The sequence below is a fragment of the Piliocolobus tephrosceles genome, chromosome 13, assembly GCF_002776525.5.
Source record: "Piliocolobus tephrosceles isolate RC106 chromosome 13, ASM277652v3, whole genome shotgun sequence".
Classification (NCBI taxonomy): domain Eukaryota; kingdom Metazoa; phylum Chordata; class Mammalia; order Primates; family Cercopithecidae; genus Piliocolobus; species Piliocolobus tephrosceles.
The window spans coordinates 97,999,324-98,011,045 of NC_045446.1; the positions used below are offsets into that span (position 1 = coordinate 97,999,324).

At 35.7% G+C, this 11,722-nt stretch overlaps 2 protein-coding genes across 3 annotated transcripts in view; one reads left to right on the forward strand and one right to left on the reverse strand.

Moving 5' to 3' along the window:
* ATM (ATM serine/threonine kinase) overlaps window positions 1-11,722 on the forward strand; it is a 132,800-nt gene that overhangs the window by 74,005 nt on the left and 47,073 nt on the right. For both annotated transcript variants that reach the window (XM_023208184.1, XM_023208185.1), the window contains exons 37-40: window positions 443-620; window positions 3,865-3,952; window positions 6,115-6,270; window positions 8,329-8,416. In XM_023208184.1, coding sequence (XP_023063952.1) covers window positions 443-620; window positions 3,865-3,952; window positions 6,115-6,270; window positions 8,329-8,416 — 510 coding nt within the window. The remainder of the gene's footprint in view (window positions 1-442; window positions 621-3,864; window positions 3,953-6,114; window positions 6,271-8,328; window positions 8,417-11,722) is intronic.
* C13H11orf65 (chromosome 13 C11orf65 homolog) overlaps window positions 4,441-11,722 on the reverse strand; it is a 132,226-nt gene continuing 124,944 nt past the window's right edge. The window contains exon 7 of the mRNA XM_023208190.1: window positions 4,441-5,037. Within this exon, the coding sequence (XP_023063958.1) occupies window positions 4,937-5,037 (101 nt within the window). The 3' untranslated portion in view covers window positions 4,441-4,936. The remainder of the gene's footprint in view (window positions 5,038-11,722) is intronic.

Sequence of the window (11,722 nt, forward strand, 5' to 3'; positions counted from 1 at the left end):
ATAGAAAATGCATAAAAATCAGATTTTCAAATTTTGTCTTAAACTTTTGATACCTTTTTCTCTCTTCTATCAAATCAGAAAACTCCTTCTGTTACCAACACTTTTCAATTCTGAAACTGTATTTAATAAAAGTGGTGATATAGTTTCATTTGTAAGCAATAGTCTATTTCATTATGCTAATGGCTTAGACTGAAAATAAACAGTTACAGTGTCACTACCATATACATTTGATATTGATATACTAGCCTAGTGTGGTTTTTTTAAACACCACCTAATACATGTTTTTGGTTTTTTTTTAGCAGTATGTTGAGTTTATGGCAGATTAATCTATCATCTTTTAGAAATTTAATATGTCAACAGGGCATGAAAAGTTTTAAGTAAAATGTATTAGTTTTACTCATTTTTACTCAAACTATTGGGTGGATTTGTTGGTATATTCTAGGTGAAAACTGACTTTTGTCAGACTATACTTCCATACTTGATTCATGATATTTTGCTCCAAGATACAAATGAATCATGGAGAAATCTGCTTTCTACACATGTTCAGGGATTTTTCACCAGCTGTCTTCGACACTTCTCACAAACGAGCCGATCCACAACCCCTGCAAACTTGGATTCAGGTATTTTATTAAATTTTTAACATTAATACTGTAAACTTCTCAGTTCCAGAGAAAGATAGATTTAAGGTGGAATCCCGCTAAAAGCACTTTACAGGATTAAATCTGTAACCTCTAAATTTGTTTCTTTATCTGTGGAATGGAGATAAAAGTTGCAATAGTTGCAACAAGTTATCTTTTTTTTTTTTTTGAGACGGAGTCTCGCTCTGTCGCGGGGGCTGGAGTGCAGTGGCCGGATCTCAGCTCACTGCAAGCTCCGCCTCCCGGGTTCATGCCATTCTCCTGCCTCAGCCTCCCGAGTAGCTGGGACTACAGGCACCCGCCACCTCGCCCGGCTAGTTTTTTGTACCCCGTCTCTACTAAAAAAACAAGTTTTCAATGAAATAATGTGTGTAAAGTGCCTAGGATAATACTTGATGTATAGTATTCCCTCAGTACATTTTGGCTATTGATAATGGGTCAACTAATTGAGCTTTCAATATGTGTCAGGCACTGTGCTTGCACCGGCAATATTAATGTGAAAAAGAAACACCCACATTCCAGCAATGGAAAAAACAAACACAATCAGATATTTTAGGTACTGTGGTGCAGATATGATAGAATTTTCATGTTTTCAGAGCTCTGGCCAACTCAATTTAAAAAGCAGCCTTTGGTTGGACACAGTGGCTCAACGCCTGTAATCCCAGCACTTTGGGAGGCCAAGGTTGGTGGATCACTTGAGGTCAGGAGTTCAAGACCAACCTGGCCAACATGGTGAAACCCCGTCCCTGCTAAAAATACAAAAATTAGCTGGGCGTGGTGGCAGGCACCTGTAATTGCAGCTACTTGGGAGACTGAGGCAGGAGAATCACTTGAACCCAGGAGGTAGAGGGTTGCAGTGAGCCAAGATGACACCACTGCATTCCAGACTGAACAACACAGTGAGACTCTGTCTAAAAAAAAAAGAAAAAGAAAAAAAACCTTTGTATAACTATAATTAACATTTGGTATATATCCTTCTAATTTTTTAAAAACAAAAATTGAATTGCACTTTATTTACTCTTATAACCTAACTTCCTTCTGTGACATATAACGAGTGTTTCTCATGCCAAGAGCATAATAGCAAAAGAAATTCCACCAGGGTTGGGTATGTATATTACATATATGCATACTTGAGGGCTCATTATGGGTCAGCTTTTAAAACCTAAATTTTATAAAAGGATACAAAATTCACAGATTATTGTTAGCTCTCTTTATTATATATTATTAATGTGTTTTATTTGCAAACTTAAAGCTAGGTACAAATTCACTTGTTGTACTTAAAGACCAATCAATTCTAATGTAAATGTTGATTTAATGTGATATTTTGCCACAACTAGTCCGCTCCTCCCAATCCTTCCAGTCACTTCAGCAAAGGTTGTGATTACTCAGTTCTTCTAGTTGTTTCTTCTAGTTTTACTGCTACAACCTTCATTTAACATGACTAATGTCATTTAGACTTCAGTTTACTATGCTTTATATTTTATGTATTTTCTTTTCTGTTGGCTAACAGCAATTACAAATCTACTATTTGGAAAAATATAAATTATAAACATAGACATAGATGCCCATCCTGTGATCTTACTAGATTATAAGCTGTTCTATAAATGATCTAGAATGTGCTTATATGAATTTTCTTTAGGCCACTGAAATGAAAATCCTAAAATAAAAATTTTCATAGAGGCTTTGTAAACTATCTAAAATGTATCTCTTATCTTTAATCGGGAAAATACAGGTATAAGTGATTTAAGTGTTTAAAACTTTAATATGTAATTTACAGTACTATTAAAAACAATTTTTATTACATAGTTTAAGGTAATCATTGTTTATGATAATCTGGTAATTTGTTATCGTGAACATGGCCAAGACTTTTTTCATGTTTATCAGTTATGTATTTATGCCACAACCATTGGAAGGTAAAGTAATTGTTTTATTATATCTGTGTACAGTGCCAATATTTTTATTACCTTAAGTGAAAATTTAAACTTCACATACAAAATTCTATTATTGAAAAGGAAAGTAAAGGCATATTTTTATAAAATTTAAATGGTGTATCTTTTCTGATGGCTATAAGCCTCATTGCCTTCACTAAATGTCCCATGTGCATCTCAAACTCAGCTGTCCAAAAGCAAATGTGTCATCTTCTTCATCTCTTCCCCCAGTCTACTTTTTTAAATGTGTACCTCTTTGACAAATGGCACTCAGTTGCTTACTCTAGAAACCTCTCTCATGTATTTCATCTAATTACCAAATCTTGCCAATTCCATATTATGAATAACTTAGTCCATTTGTTTCTCTCTGCCCTTAGCATCCTTACTGCTTTCTAGCTCTATGACTTAGCACAGGTGAAATTCTTTCATTAAATTTTCCAAGTTATTTCTTGCTTCCAGCCATCTCAGATATTGTTATTATTGCCTGTAGCACTATCCTTTCCTGCTCTTGTGACTATTACTCTTCTTTCAGGTATCACTTTTTCTTTTTTCTTTTTTTTTTCTTGAGACAAGAGTCTCACTATGTAACCCAGGCTGAAGTGCAGTGGTGCGATCTCGGCTCACTGCAACCTCTGCCCCTCAGGTTCAAGCAATTCTTGTGCCTCAGCCTCCTGAGTAGCTGGGATTACAGATGTGTGCCAGCACGCCCTGCTAATTTGTGTATATTTAATAGAGATAGGGTTTCACCATGTTAGCCAGGCTGGTCTCAAACTCTTGGCCTCAAGTGATCCGCCTGCCTCGACCTTCCAAGGTGCTGGGATTACAGGCGTGAGCCATTGCACCTGGCCAGTATCACTTTTTCTATGAAACTTTTCTTATCTAAGTGAGGTTCCCTCTGCTAAGATTCTATAGCATTTTAAACTTTCCTATTATAACACTTAATCATATTGTGTTGTAATCTCCCAAGCTAGTCAGTGAGTTCTGTGTGGTATGACATGGTCTATCTTGTTCATGGTTATATACTGAGGACCTAGCACATAAAAGATCTAATTGAATCAATTAATTAGTCCTCCTCAGAAATAAAATATAAATTACAATGTAAGTTCTCACTTTTATTAAGATAACAGTTTCTTTTAAAAGCAAAAGAAATGCTATTAAATTCCCTCAGAACCAATTTTGTGTTAGGTACTGCCCACTAGAACCTTATAGCATAGTGGGTTACAGACACATAAACAAGAAGGAAGAAAGTGCGTAAGCAAGAATGCCTGGGACTGAGGAGAGATATTTTTGTTTGTCAGAGTCAGAGCACTTTTTCCGATGCTGTTTGGATAAAAAGTCACAAAGAACAATGCTTGCTGTTGTGGACTACATGAGAAGACAAAAGAGGTAATGTAATGAGTGTTGCTTCTTATGTTTAGGATCTAGAGTGTAACTTGTTAACTATTGGCTGAATTTTAACATGATTATTTTAGGTGAAGCTGTTGCAAAGTGCTATATTTAATTTGTGTGATATTTGTATCTCCTTGCAGTAATCCATATTCAGGATAGCACTTCAGTTAAATCAGTGTCAAGAACTCTCAATTCTAGTACCAGCTGTACCAGTGACAGTGTTACCTTTGTTAAATTATGCAGCCTTCTTGGCTCCAATTTATTTCATCTATGTTTGGGATAGGAGCAGGTGTTTTTCCAAGTTACATTTAGCTGTATTATCACTCTTTACTTTTCTCTTTGCTTTAGTTCTAAGAAGTAAATAGAGTTGTGTAAATGTCTTCCTTATGTATCTTTATTTTAAGATGTAAGTTTCTTTACTGTGTGCAGTGGTCTCAAAATCTGTGGCAGTACTGTACTGTGACAATGTTTATTTTATTGTTTCTGGTAAATTGTTTTACAGTATAGTATCTTTGTTCCTGTTATTTCTCATGAAATTTTTAACAATGCATACAGGAATTGCTAGAATGAATGGTCTGACTGATCAATACTGCTTGAGAGTTGACCAGAACTCTGAAGAAATAGTGTAGTAGGCCTATAATTTGAATAGGTAGGAATCGATGTCTCATAAGTGTGTATGGTAGTGGTGGCAGTGGTTGGTAAAGAATGAGAGGGAGAGGTGAGTGAAAAATGAAACGTTTTTAAGCCTAAATGCATTAATATCTTAAAAAATTAATATCTATGTATTCTTAAACCATTCTTCTTCTCTAGTAGAAAAAGAAGTTTTATGCTTTTCAGTGTCTTTGCTTCTGGTTATTTTACCTTATAGTTTTATACCAGATTATCTTCTCAGAAGGCCTATCAGAAGCTTTAACGTAGTTGAGAGCATTTGTTTTCTTGGTGTTGGGAGGCAGTTTTACCTTTGAGTCATTCATTTCAGATTTACCATTGGGGTAGAATGGTGTTGACATTAGCAGGATTTGGAGAAGATAAAAATTCTTCATATTCCATTTTAATTCTGAATAAGATCCTAAAGAAGATTCCTTGAGAAAGTATGAATGGGATATAGAAAAGGGGGTAAAGACATGCATTCAAGTCCAAGCTGGTGCTGTGTAAAAATTACTTGTTATCCTATACAGTATGTTGGGCAAAAACAAAGAACAACAATAAAACAACAACAAAAAATTGCTTGGTATCTTTGAACCTCAGTCTTATCATCTTTCAAAATCAGAATAATGTCTGCAGTGTCTTCCTTTCCATGAGGAAATTAATTTCACTTCTCTGAACTTCAAGTTCCTCAGAAAATTAACTTTAGTTGAGTGCTTGCTATGTAGTAGGGTGTGTCTTATTCATCAGCTTTGCAGGCATTATTTAATTGTTGCACTCATTCTCCAAGGTCCATGTTGTTACAGCATTTACAAGTAAGGAAACTAGGAAACTAAGGTTTAAGAAGTTAAGTTGCTAAGATCACACAGCTGGTAGTAGGTAATATAGCTAGATTTGAACCTACCTGTATTGTACTTCAACACCAGTGCTCTTAACCACTACCATGTCCCATCTCTATAATGCTAGTTTTGAAAAAGATACTATCTATGGTCCCTTACAATCTTGACCTACCTGTTAACACAGTGGAAGGTTTTTATTAAGTAACTCAACCTAGGCAATACATTAAGGAGAAAATAAGTCACAATAGGAAAGACATGTATTTGTGTCTTAGATAAAACAATATTTTTATTAAATTGACTATTTTAAAGTGTGTGTTGGGGGGTGCTTGTGTGCATTTGTATTAGCTATTCTGTGTATCCTATTCTTAGCCTGTGGTACATGGATTTCTTGGTGAAGAGCAGATATGAACCCCAATTTTGTATCAAGTGATAGTCTATAGGTTTTATCAGATTCTCTGATCAGTTTGAGGGAAAAAAGAACAACCAAAAAGATTATTAAATAGAACTCTTCAGCCATGTTATAATGTTTATAGGTATATATTGGGGAAATGTGGTTTTCGGGAATTTGTAATTTTTTATTAAGCAGTTACTACCATTGTATTCAATATCAACATGCTTTTCTTTTGATATTGAAGTTTTAAAAAGTGAGTGATATTATATCTAATTTTTCTTTAGACCTTCTTCAGGAACAATTTTTGATGATGCTTTCTGGCTGGATTTAAATTATCTAGAAGTTGCCAAGGTAGCTCAGTCTTGTGCTGCTCACTTTACAGCTTTACTCTATGCAGAAATCTATGCAGATAAGAAAAGCATGGATGATCAAGAGAAAAGGTAATGGAATTTAGAATTTTTGGTTTTTAAAATTAACGTTGGCATTGTCTCATTAAGGGTAAATAGTAAAGATTCACTTTGCCTCCTGTTCCCCGTTTAAAAGACATTATTTAGATGGAAATTTTGTTTTAAAGTGAAATTAGAATAAATTTTTAAAAAGGAATATGTAATTCCTGCTCTGAAACAATAGGAATGTTTATACTTAGGTATTATAAAAATTTAACAGATAGCAAATCCCTGTAGGACAGAGTCCATACTTAATCTTCTGTATATTCCCCATAATAGCCCTAGCATTGAGTACTTAATTTAAGGGTGATAAATATTTTTCAAATGATTAAATTATTTCCTAACTTCAATCAGATTAGATTTACTACTAATTCCTAAACTATTCAAGATTCATTTTGGATATAAAATACCCAAAATTATAATCCAAAATGGCTATAAAGTAATGTGACTGATTTCTTTCTGTGACTAAGTTTCATTTCTTTATCTACCTGTATTTCTAGTGAATTTAATTCGCTTTCCTCTGACTGAGTTAGAACTGTCATAAGAATTTAATAAATATAACCCTAGATCATGGTGAAGAACAAAAAATAAGAAAGTAAGAGTAAAAAATAAAGTAAAACACTTCATTATCCCAACTGCCCTCTTCAAATCTTTGTTCGTTTGAAATGGCCTGGGTCTCATTATTTTGCCCAGGCTGTGGTGCAGAGGTGCGATCATAGCTCACTGTAGCCTTGATCTTCCAGGCTCAAGTGATTCTCCTGCCTCAGCCTCCAAGTAGTTGGGACTATAGGCACACATCACTGCATCCAGCTCATTTATTTTTATTTTTAGTAGAAACAAGATCTTGCTATGTTGCTCAGGCTGGTCCCTAGCTCCTGCGCTCAAGCAGTCCTCCCACCTCAGCCTTTCAAAGTGCTGGGATTACAAGAATGAGCCACTGCACCTGGTCCCAAATTGTTTTTTAAAGCGGTTATACCCATTTTTGTACAGAAATGTAGTTAGTAAGGAAGTGGATCAGTAGGAAGCCTTATATTTGAAGAAGGGAGCCAAAGTATAACTATTTCTATGCTGGGCACAGTGGCTCACGCATGTAATCCCAGCACTTTGGGAGGCCAAAGTGAGAGGATTGCTTGTGAACAGGAGATCAAGACCAGCCTGGGCAACATAGTGAGACCTCAGCTCTACTAAAAATAAAAATAAATTAGCTGGGCATAGTGGCTTGCACATGTAGTCCCAGCAACTCAGGAGGCTGAGGGAGGAGGATCACTTGAGCCCAGGAGGGAGAGGCTGCAGTGAACCATGATTGTGCCACTGCACTCCAGCCTAGGCGACAGAGCGAGACCTTATCTCAAAAAAAAAAAAAAAAGAAACTGGAATAAGTATATAGGTAAATATTAGAGGCAGTATCACTTATGATAGTATTTATTTTATGTATTAGATTATTACTGTTACAGACACCATAACTGTCATGGTTTTAGAATTGAAGTTACTTACAGAACTGAATGTCATATATATAAAATGCATAAAGTTAAGGCCTTGAAGTAGACAAATCTGAGTTCTCATCCTGACTGTCACTTTCTAGTTTTATAATCTTGGTTTAAGTGGATCCTACTGATCTACTTCCTTTTCAATAGTTAATATCAGATGTCTTAATTTATATCTATTAGGTATTAAATTCTTATCGTGGTCTTTATTTGTGTGTCTGTAATTATTGATTGAGTTGAATTTCAGGTGAAACCACTGACAGAGTATATAGTACCTGAACTGGAGGGCATGTGCTCTATTTTTAAATAATCCTGTCTCTTTATAAATAATCATATTTTTGCATATGGGCTTTCCATATCTAGAAGATTATTCTTAAAATATAATTTTCATTCACAAATTCCTTTTCCATCCTAGGTATAAATGGTATTAAGTTTTAAAGTATAAGTGATTTATTCTGTTTTGTTTGCAACCTTCATTAGTTTTTTTCTGTCAAAGTCTATAGTGTATGTATTCGGGAGCTTCCAAATAGTATGTTCTCATTAAAAGATGTGTTCTTTTGACAAACAGAAGTCTTGCATTTGAAGAAGGAAGCCAAAGTACAACTATTTCTAGCTTGAGTGAAAAAAGTAAAGAAGAAACTGGAATAAGTTTACAGGTAAATATTAGAGGTTCTATTATTTATGACAATATTTATCTCATACTTTGGGTTGTTATAGACACTGTACAGATGCCATGTGATTTTTAAACTGAATTTACTTATTGGACTAAGCACCATATATATAAATTTATGGTCTGAAGCTTAAGCCTTGGAGTAGACAGACTTGAATTCTAATACTGACTCTGCCACTAGTTGAGTTCCCTCACCTGAAAGACGAAAGTAAAACCACCTTTCTCAAAAGTTTATACCATGCATTTTCTGCCATAGCACCCTGTTCATTTCCTTTATAGCACTTAGGGTTTATAATTATATATTTAGTTGCTCGTTTATTGTATGTCACAGAAGAAGCAGATTGCCTCTTCTATACATTTCTTGATATCCATTCTTAAATTGGCTCATGTTACTGTCTGGGATGCTTACCACATTTCTTTGGTCAACTCATTCCTTCACAATGACAATTTTAGCTTCTCCATTCTGCTTAAACTTTTCATCTTCTCTTCTATGCCATTGCTTTCAGCCTGCCTCCTATTTGGAGAAAACAGAAGGCATAGAGAGGAAATCTCGCCACATCCCACTATCAAACATTGAAATCTCCTGGCATCTGCTCCTTTAATAACCTTCCCTCATGTTACAGAAACAGTTTATCCTTCTATTTGAGACTAACTCTTCCTGTGCTTTGTTTTTTTATCTGCTCTTTCTCAGGTACTTTATTTTTTAATATGTGGTTCTCCCTCTGAACTATGTTCTGAACATTTTAAAACCTCTCCCGTTTAAAAATTCCCTTTCTCACAAACACAAAATAATTTCCCTCTTCCCTATGTTCTCTTTTAGGTATCACCCTCTCTCCTCCTTCCTCTCATAGACAAACTTTGTGAAAGAGTTGTCTTTATTTGCTGTCTGTATTTCCCCCCTTCCATTTATTCCAGTAAAATAGCACTTGATAATGTCTCTCATAAAATTCATGTTGCTAAGTCTGGTGGTCACCTTTCATTCCTCCTTTTCCTTAATGTTTTATTAATACTTCATCATCAACCAAGCCTTGATGAACTATGTTCTGTTTACCTTTTTGATCCACTCTCCTGATTTTTCTCCTTTCACTTTTGCCTTCTTCATAGTCTCCTCCTCCTCTACTGAGTTTTTGGAATATCGTGTGTGTACTAAGCACTGTGCTAAGCATGGGCTGAACTTTTCTACTCTGAGGACTTGATTTCACATTATGAATAGAAGCATTTGAGTTGGAACTATAGAATTATGCCAATATAAATGGATTTGTATGTAGAAAATATTTCACAGAGCAAGCACCATGTAGGCAGTTCAATTGCTTGGTCAATTTTCTATGCAGTATAGTTCCTAATTTTGTCTATTTTATGTTTTTTTATGTTTTCATTTTTATTTAACGGAGATTGTTATAAACAAAATCTATCTTTTCTGTGTAAATTTTACAACAAAGATTTCAGTAACCAAACTACTTTATCCATATCAAACTTTACCAATTCCAATACAGTTTTGTGCTATTTTTCAAAGAAAAATCCATGACCTTTATTCTTACCAAATTCAGTTTTCAAGAGTCAGACTTTGTGGGACTGTATTTTCTGATGTACAGGTTTTTTTTGTTTGTTTGTTTTGTTTTTTGTTTCTCAGACAGGGTCTGGCTCTGTTGCCCAGGCTGGAGTGCAGTGGTGCAATCATAACACACTGCAGCCTCTGATTCCCAGGCTCAAGCCATCTTCCCACCTCACCCTCACAAGTAGCTGGGACTACAGGCATGCCCCCACCGTCTCCAGCTAATTTTTGCCGAGACGGGTTTAGCCATGTTGCCCAGGCTGATCTTGAATTCCTGAGCTCAAGCAGTCTGCCTGAGCTACCCAAAGTACTGGGATTAAAAGTGTGAGCCACTGCACCCAGCCCATGTACAGTTTTAGGTGTTGACAAGATTGTTTGGTTTTGTTTGTGTGATTATTTTTGCATGTGATAAAAGCCTGGTAGGTTGGTACTTATTTCTTATCTAATTCATGCAATTGTAGGCAGTTCTTCTCAGGTAAACTACAGTCCTCCTGTTGTCTAGGACCAGTCTACTGTGTTGCTGCTGATCCAGATCATTGGTATATACAGTTGACCCTTGAACAATGTGGGGGTTAGAGGTGCTAACCCGCTGTGCTATTAAAAATCAGGGTAAAACTAAATTTGTAGTCAGAAGTTAACTACTAATAGTCTGCTGTTGAGCAGAAGCCCTACCGATGATAAACAACACATAATTTGTATATGTGTTATATACTGTATTCTTAAATAAAGTAGCTTGAGAAAAGAAAATGTTACTGAGAAAATCATAAGGAAGAGAAAATGCATTTACAGAACTGTACTGTATTTATCAGTACCGTAAGTTTACATCATCTCTTTACAATTAATAATCTGTCTGAAATTTTAGGCAACCACCGCTGGTTGATATGTACTTTAGGCCTCAATCTACAGTACCTATCAAACAATTCACTTTTTTCTTGTAATGGCATGACTTTTCTCTGCATCTTGGGAGCACCTCCAGCCAGCCGTGGTGTTAATCAAGGCTTATAGTATTGCAGTAAACATAGTGAAAAAATACACGAGAACCTGGAGAGATTACTTTTTATTGCTATATACAATTTGCTAGAGAAATGAACTGCTCATGCAGAAATTATTAGTGTCACATGGCATTTTAAGTGGACACTCACAACACAATGCTTACCACAATAGCAACTGAGGTAGCTGCAAAATTATTACAATAGTACAATATGTACTGTAGTTAATCTTATGCAATTATGATTCAATACTGCATCTTTACATTTGTTTACATTTGTCTTAACTGCAAGTAATGCTGTGTACAGTGTGTATGTGTAAGTTTTGATAAATTTTAACTTGTAATAGATTTGTATATATTTTATGGTATAAATGATAAAATGTATCATATCAAATGTATATAAATGATAGAATGTATAGACTAGTATATACATTTATTTTATGCATTCATGACATAACTTTTTTTTTTTTTTGAGAGAGAGTCTCGCTCTGTCGCCCGAGCTGGAGTGCAGTGGCCGGATCTCAGCTCACTGAAAGCTCCGCCTCCCGGGTTTACGCCATTCTCTTGCCTCAGACTTCGGAGTAGCTGGGACTACAGGCGCCCGCCACCTCGCCCGGCTAGTTCTTTGTATTTTTTTTTACTAGAGACGGGGTTTCACTGTGTTAGCCAGGATGGTCTCGATCTCCTGACCTCATGATCCGCCCATCTCGGCCTCCCAAAGTGCTGGGATTACAGGCTTGAGCCACCGCGCC